Source organism: Ictalurus punctatus, chromosome 22, assembly GCF_001660625.3.
Source record: "Ictalurus punctatus breed USDA103 chromosome 22, Coco_2.0, whole genome shotgun sequence".
NCBI lineage: Eukaryota > Metazoa > Chordata > Actinopteri > Siluriformes > Ictaluridae > Ictalurus > Ictalurus punctatus.
The window spans coordinates 19,639,317-19,647,677 of NC_030437.2; the positions used below are offsets into that span (position 1 = coordinate 19,639,317).

Consider the following 8,361-nt stretch of genomic DNA (forward strand, 5'->3'; position numbering starts at 1 on the left):
TTTGGAGCGCGTTTGGAATGTGTTGGGAGCGTGTTGGGAGCGTGTTGGGAGCGTGTTGGACGTGTTTTGGGTGGATGTCAGTAGTACAGCAGTAGGACCAATGAGGACAAAAATCTGTTAATCACGTGTTAAGACACAACGTACTGCCGAACAATCTCGCTATATTAATAGGGTCTTCATAAAAATACCTTTATGGCAGTTCCACTGAAAAGGGTTAAATAAGATGCCAGTCATTTTGGAAAATGGAAACAGTTTTATCTTATGAAACCATATCCACTGCTTTTTCCTCCTCCTGCAGAGAACCTCCGACACCTTACAGGCCGTCACCTCCGTATCAGGCTTTCAAACAGAAACGTAAAAAATCCACGATTCTGATTGGTTAATGCTGAATCTCGCCATTACACCTAGTAGCCAATCAAAAAACGAATAAACTAAGGCACTTGTTTGGTTAAATATGGAATCGTACGGATACCTCCGCTGACCTTTCATGAACGTCAGTATAGAATAATTGCTCTGTGTGTGTATATATACAACATATAATAACATGTTATTTGACCGAATCATTTTTTGCACAGTATATGATGTATAAAGATTCAAAGTGGCTAAAAAACCCTTTACGAGCGTTTCTGGTTAGAACTGGGCAGCTCCTCTGGGACGGACAGAGATCAGATCTGTGGGTGGACGTGGTGTTGGGACGATGGACTGATAAACAGTCATGCGATGTGCAAGAAGACGCAACGAGCTTTCGTTAGACTCTCACGTCTTATAGCAGGACAGAACGTCCAGCCACGTGGCTTGATAATGTGTTCACTGTAACCCCGCCCTCTTTTTATTAATACTCTGAGCTGATACAAACTAATATATACCCCAAATACGTACATCATCAAGGTCTTCAGTTTTGGGTATTATTCCAGTGCCTAGGAATCAGGCACTATTGCGTCATTAGTCAGTTCTTCAGAAATATGAAGAAGAGCGTATTTACGATGACTAATACGCTTACACACTTATAAATGTGGGGGAATTCGGCAACATGAGTGAATGTGTATGTAAAGTTTTGTAGAACCAGGTCGGTCGAGTTCCTACAGCTGTGAGTCATGATGAACTACAGAAGAGTGTAATGAGTACAGTGTTGCTCAATCAAACAGGATGTGGCTTGAATTCTAACATTCCCGGGCCGGGGTACGTTCAAGCGCTCGCTCTGTGACGTATTTGATCCGGTTGTGAAGAGGTCTTGAATTACAAGCAGCAAAAAATGTTTCGTGCAGAGCAAGTCCAACAGAGCTACAGTTTTATGACATAATTAGTGATTTTTTAAGGCTGTAGAGTCGAATTAATGTAGGCTTGGACGCACCGAAACGATCCAGGAGACGTTTATGTAGCATTTATGGAAGGAGTCTCTAGTACCAGAGAGTGAGAGAGAGTGAGAGAGTGAGAGAGTGAGAGAGAGAGAGAGAGAGAGAGAGAGAGTGAGAGAGAGAGAGAGAGAGAGAGAGAGAGAGAGAGAGAGAGAGAGAGAGAGAGAGAGAGAGAGAGAGAGAGAGTGAGAGAGAGAGAGAGAGAGTGAGAGAGAGTGAGAGAGTGAGAGAGAGTGAGAGAGTGAGAGAGAGTGAGAGAGTGAGAGAGAGTGAGAGAGAGAGAGAGAGAGAGAGAGAGAGAGAGAGAGAGAGAGAGAGAGAGAACTACTTTTTATCACCGCTATAATGTAAGTAAGAACAGGAACTAACTTGTCTCGCAGGAATTCTAGAACATACTATAAACTGTTAAAAAGTGTCACGTGTCTCTCATGAATAAATTCAAGGTTGTAGTCGTTGGCGAATCGCTGTGAGATAAGCGTAATAACAGACAGCAGATAACACTCTCCACTTCATGTCCATGCCGTTTCACACCACCCAAGGACCGGCATCATGTGTTACTCATTGGTAATAATATTCTAGTGTCCCTAGAGTCAAACTAGGGGTTCGATCTAATTTGCATCCTTCCCAGCATGCTTAGCAGTTAGGCATAGATCCCCGCAGGATTTGAATCCTCTGTTCTGTATAATCGTGTGTTTGAACTTTGTGTTTCTGTTTTTTGGGACGTGTGATATTTCTCACCATTCCTGTGTGAAGGAGTGACCGGGTCCTCACATCACTTTACTTTAATAAAGTACCGCTGTTAGTGCTGAACTCCAGCTTGTGACAGTATAACTGAATTATTATGCTGATTATTTTCCCGTAACAGCCCGTCCTAACGTGTCTTATTCCCTACGCCGTACACGCCATACAGGCTGGTGTGAAGAGATGGAGTCACTGTTACCAACCAGAAGCTGATTGTTTCCTTATTACAGCATGTCCTGAACTGTTTTATTATACTCTTATACGACAACAATTCATCAGTGATTACATTTCATTCATTAGCAAATGATACGTCGTAAGTTTTATCCGTTTACAGTTGCATTTAATGTTGCGGAATGTCGGCCAAACAGGTTAGTTCCTGTTATCGCTTAACGTTATAGCAGCTATAAACGGCCGTTGCTTCACCGGCATTCTCTCTTTTCTCTCTTCTCTCTCTCTCTCGCTCTCAAAGTTAATAAGAGAAAAAAACAAATCGCAGCTCGTCATGTGACCGAGAAACCGCAAAGCATAAACTCCTTCTGTCCTTAAATCTGCAGCTTTAGTTCTAGCACTGGAGACACTGGCACAGAAAACTACCCCACACCAGAGACGACATGTTTTTTTAATCTGCTTATGTGGTGCGTTTGCCAAGTAAACGAGCTGTTACTATAGAAACGATATCATATTAGAACAAGCACAGTGATGTTTGCTGTTATCATATACACTTGCTCCTAGCTTCCCATTTCAACAGAGCAGCAGGGGGTTTGGCCGTGAGTTAACACTGTCCAGATGTGATTTTTTTTTTTTTAATTCTTTTTTGGAAGATTTGTAAATAGCTCATTAATGAGAAATGCTCAAAGGCTCTTTAGGGAAGCTTTAGGAGTTGTTTGAAGACTTGGTCAGGGTGCTTGAACCCCAGAATGCTGTATTTAGCTTTTCACACGATTTCACTGAACACCCCGAGTGTTGCCTCAGCGCTGCAGTTATTTAACATTGCGTGTGTCTGAACAGTGAACAGAGTAAGACTGGAGTAAAGCTGGTGAAGCATGTCAGTTGGATTACGATTACAGCATGAGTGGAGCTCCAGTTATAGACGTCAACCTATTACATTCTATGAGGGTACTTATAACGGTTCACAAACTCGTAATAACACCCATATCCCGGCCCATATGTCCGTCTACTTCGTCAGAGCCGAGGTGTTTCCCTGATAATACCTCGGTAATGCAACAATGAATAAAACGCTCCACGTCCTGCTGTTACCGAAGCTTACTAGATGTCCCAGAACCCAGAAAAAAAAGCATCTACATGACTTCGATGCTTCCTGTCGTCCACACGGCTTTGGATTTGTTTGTCATATGTAAATTTATGGCTCCAGACCAGCTAGATGTTACGCTCAATGGAAAGTTAAAAGTTATGAATTACTCCCCTTCCAAGCTGTGTTTAAATTACGAGCTCTGGACATGTCAGGTCTAAAAATAGCTGGTGTTTTGGAGTGGTCACTGTGAGAGTGTGTGTTTAGGGGGATCTGCACAACATCTGCACAAGTGACACCGTGAAAATGAATCACGGAGGAAGCGTTTTACAGAATTAGCGAAGCAGAATGTGGTGTATATCAATCCGATGAAGGACATCGTTTATTCAGTACAACTTCAAATCATTTGTACATATATAATGTTTTTTTTTTATTATTATTTATTTACACATATTGCTATACATACTTACATAATTGACAAAATAAAAATTAATAAATTAATTTCAATAAATAGGCTTTTCTTTTCTTTTCTTCATAAAGCAGCAGTATGGAAGACCGTATTTCAGGAGTTCAGTGATGCGGATAAAGTTTTGCACAATCCATGGTCAATCACATTTGTAGCTCTAAAGGCAATGGGAACAGCCCCTGTTTCTCACATTTGCGTTAAAGAGACTCAGAATTGAGTGAAATCTTCATCAGCGTGGACAATAAGCAAACCCTCTGGGGGGAAATACATTTCCACATTCATTTAACACTTCAAACAAACATGATTAGCAGTGAGTGGAACTGGAATTGCTGATTAGCATAAGCTGTCTGTTAAAATAGACATTAGCTATATGTGTACACATGCCACTGGTTCCTTTCAAGGGTTTCTTCCACATACTGTCTCAGGGAGTTCTTTCCTCAACACTTTTTTTTCTTTGCTTAAGGATCTAGATCTAGATCCGGATTTCTATCCATTTGCTTAGTGACAGTGTGTATTTTTAAAAGAGCTAAACAAATAAAAGTTGATGCATTTTACAGCTAGTAGCTAATATAATCATGTGTTTCTCGTTGACAAAAAAAAAAGCCCTTTTACCCCAAAGCTAGCAGCTAGCTGTGTTCAAAAGATCATGCTAATCATTTCTCAATGCTTTTTCTTTCTTCCTTTTTTTAATTGTTGGTTCCTTGATTTGTGAAGAAATTCAACAGGGGTAGAATGCGGTTCGAAAAAGAAACCGAACTGTACCACGGCTTGTCACTATGGTGGGGCCCTCAAGGCTACGTCCTACGTACTAAATTCGGAATACGTTTAAATCTCATTTAAGGTACAGGCATGGTCCTTAAGGTATAATTATACCCCTTAGATAAGTGAAAGTCTTAAAGGTATTGTGTTTTAAAGGTGTATTTAGTAAGAAAAAATACATTTTCGGTTATTTAAGGCACATACTTCACTTCCTCAGGTGAAATGTACCAACGACATACCCTTGAAGCTCACCACCTCAATCATGAGCAAACATACAGTTTAGTAATTTAAAAAAAAAAATATATATATATATATATATATATATATATATATATATATATATATATATATATATATATATATATATATATATATATATAATAGCAAGGATGGACTGTGAGCCAGTGTCCATGGACAGTAATTCCTTTCCGTCAGACCAGATTAGGGTCAGGGAGTTGAAGTAACGTTTAAGCCCAGTGGAATCTTGACAGCCCTAGTTGCTTGAAATGGTCACTTGCATGTTTCTCAGCTCCAACACCTTCTTATCATGGACTGCTCAAGGCCTGGGAGCTTAGCTCTCACGGCATGCAAGGCAACAGAATGCAGATAACCCTATACCCTCTACCCCTCCACCTCACACCCACCAGCACTCTTATGATGCAGTCTGCCATGCCTTGGACATTGGAAAGAGCATGCAACTTCCTCCATCTTCTGCTCTTCTGCTCCTTTCTTGGGCCTGATAGTACAGTTGGTGATCCAAAGCTTTGCTTTGCAAATTACACAGTATTGCGGTAAGGCACGAAGATACAAACTATTAAAAGATGCAAAACATAAATAGAATTTTAAAGTTCATGAATCTGACTGACCATGTGCGCATTAAACAGAGGAATCTTCTTGGAACTGCGTTTAGGCATCTAAATAGCGATCGCTGTCTGATACCTGGACAAGGTCCATACATTTTGCATGTCCAGAATGACCAGAGGGTATCCATGCAAAACAAAAACAGGAATACTGCTCATTTTTTCTCATTGACCGGTAGACCATCTCACGCTAGATCATTCTGGTTAGTTTCACACATTTCCGTTCCTCAAAGACTTCCCAGATAACCAATACTGCTTTGCCTTGGATGGTTCATATCTAATGCTTGCAGTTACGCAGGAAGTTGTGTATTGACACAGGACAGAGAAGGATGTAGATACGATGCTACAGAGACTGGATGCTGGGGGTTTCCATGGGGAGTGACTTTACAGTTTTTTTAGAGTTCACAGGCCCCCCAAAACCAGTGTTCTATGTTTCTGAGCGACCTCCTTAGAGAAAGAACTTTGTTGATGTAAAATGGAGTCGCCATTGGAAAGGCCAGGAGTGTATCTTTGGTACGAGTAGTTCAGGTCAACTATCACACCCAGAAAACATCAAAATACAATGCAACACCCCGACAGTTTTCTGACTATGGCTGTAGTCATCTTGAGGAAGTTGATTTAGTGGTTTGTTGTATTGTTTTCCCCTCAGTCTGGAATTAGTGATTCAGAGACTGATAAGAGGGGTGTCATGAGTTGTACATTTGGCCTTCGAATCCTTCTCTTTTTATTGAAATGAACCTCAAGCAAACTCTCACCGAAGGCAATATCTATACAGAAGCACTAATATTTTTTTTCTTCTTTTTAGACTTCTTTCTTTTCTACTGTCCCTTTTGAAAAAGTTATATATAAAAGCATCACCAGATCCTAAAGGTCTTAAAGTCTCTTGATGTTACGTTAAGAAAGAACAGCCCTTTAACTGTGGGACTTCTTATGTCTTGATTTTATCCTGTTGACCTGGAACTGCAGTCTCTTTTCCTCCAAGACATAGAAATGTATCCATTTCTCAGTGTCCTTTACCAAACCTTAAAACTTCCCCACCAAATGCTTTTCGGACTATCTGCAACCACACTCTGCCACTACCATGCCTTCAAACTTGTACTGGTAGGTGACCACACCTGCATCATCCAGGTAGAGAAGCGATATGGGGTCAAGCTTTGTGGGGACACAGCAAGCCTTGGAAACAGTCTTTGGACTTTTAAGGCTGACCAAAGTCTGCACAATGGCATGCTTGGTTGGAGTGACATGTTTGGTTAGAGGGTACGTGCAGACTCCTGTGCATTCATATGCCTCATAGCCCTGAGGTTCTAAGATCCAAGAGTCCCAACCAATGTCCTTAAAATCGACATATAGGGAACTCTTCTTGCACTGGTTGCCCTTTGCGTTCCTTCGAATCCTGGAGGCTGTGTCATAAATGAGGTTGGAACGCATCTGCAGGAGAGCTTCTTCGTCTGGTTCCTCTTCTTTGCTATCTCCTTCTTGTTCCATACTCCTTAGTTCCCCCCAGAGATCCATGAGTTCCATCCCCAGGTTGTCATTCGGACCCGTGTCAGGCATTTCATGCTTGATCATCTCATTCAACTCCTGTTTTTCTCCTCTGTGATCCGTGCTCTGGTCATTGGAGAAAACAATTATCAGAGGTTTGTGCCTCTCTTCTGGACTGGTATCGATTTCCATGTCCCCCCGTGTGGCAGGACCTTCAATCTCTGACACATTCTGTGAGTTTAAACTTGCAATATGAACCTCCAGTCTGTGGGTGTTGCCGTAATCGGACCTGCGCCAGTGTTGCACGGCAACAGTCATGTCAAAAGTCTCCCAGCCGTTGTCCGTGCCATAAACCTGCCGTGATGCCAACTCCACTAGCTGCGTCGGTTCCTCTTCTCCGTCTTTGGACCAACTGTCATTTCGTGGAATCACCTCATAAACTGTCACTGTCCGGTCGACGCCGGCATACAGACGCCTGTCGATCTGGACGAGGGTGTAGAGACGGAGCTCAGCAGCTATAACGCGCTCATGACTTGGGATGGAAATGTTGAAAAGCAGGGGGTGTCGTCTCATGCCGTCGGGACCCACGTTGCTTGGGCTGGACTCTGAGGAAGACAGTAACAACAGCTTTTATGCATGAGCCAAACCAGATTTAGGGCCTCAGATCATATAGAATCAACCACTGCACAAAAACTTGAACAAAACCATGAGACATAAGGAACTGCCTTTGGGTGTGGTCAACTGCTCAATTACACTCACTGAGTTATATTACTGTGTGTGTAGACAGATATAGACAGTGGTCACAAAATTATTAATTGTGGTTTTTCAAAAAGGAAATACTTTCTTTAGAAATGTGGCAAATGCCAGCAAAAATCAGTATTAATTCTTTGGAAGGAACAGGGGACTAAAGGCTTTACCAAACTAAATAAAACACACTTGCCTTCGTTTTTGAAGCTGCGTACAATGTTTGCAGATGGCATGGAAGTTCGGTCGTTAGCAAACCGGTTGTACAATTCCAGCATGTATTCCGGAGGCTGCACTCGGGGTGCGCCAGGCTGCATGGGGGGTCCGTGTCCTGACAGGTTGAAGGTCCGCAGGAACTGTCCCCGCAGGGTCTCCAGCAGATTTTGCATATCCACTTCACTGTCCTGCTCTAGAAGAGAAAGGTCCACAACCCCTCCACGGCCATCGTCAAGCCCAGGGGCAATTCTGTGCCTCTCCGGAGAACTGATGGGACTGGATTCCCCAGAGAAAAGCCCTGAAAGGAGCAGGAGGAAAGGGAAGCAACGCATGGAGGTGGTTGAGCAACCTTTGACACCAGCCATGGTTAGGAGTGCATCAGCTGGAACCACGCTCCAATTTGAAAAAAGTGGAGTGAAATTGGTAGATTTCTCTGGTAGATCCTTGAAAGAAAAGCACTAAATCCAAGCCTTTTAAAAATTTTAATAG

General features: G+C 42.3%; 1 protein-coding gene across 1 annotated transcript; it reads right to left on the minus strand.

The window, feature by feature from the left end:
* Nucleotides 1–4,940: 4,940 nt before the first annotated feature.
* bmp10 (bone morphogenetic protein 10) lies at nt 4,941–8,293 on the minus strand. The gene is made up of 2 exons (XM_017451918.3): nt 7,853–8,293; nt 4,941–7,517 (listed from the first exon to the last, which is right to left on the minus strand). Exons 1-2 carry the CDS (start codon nt 8,235–8,237, stop codon nt 6,484–6,486), a joined length of 1,419 nt encoding a protein of 472 aa, XP_017307407.1. The 5' UTR covers nt 8,238–8,293; the 3' UTR covers nt 4,941–6,483.
* Nucleotides 8,294–8,361: the final 68 nt, after the last annotated feature.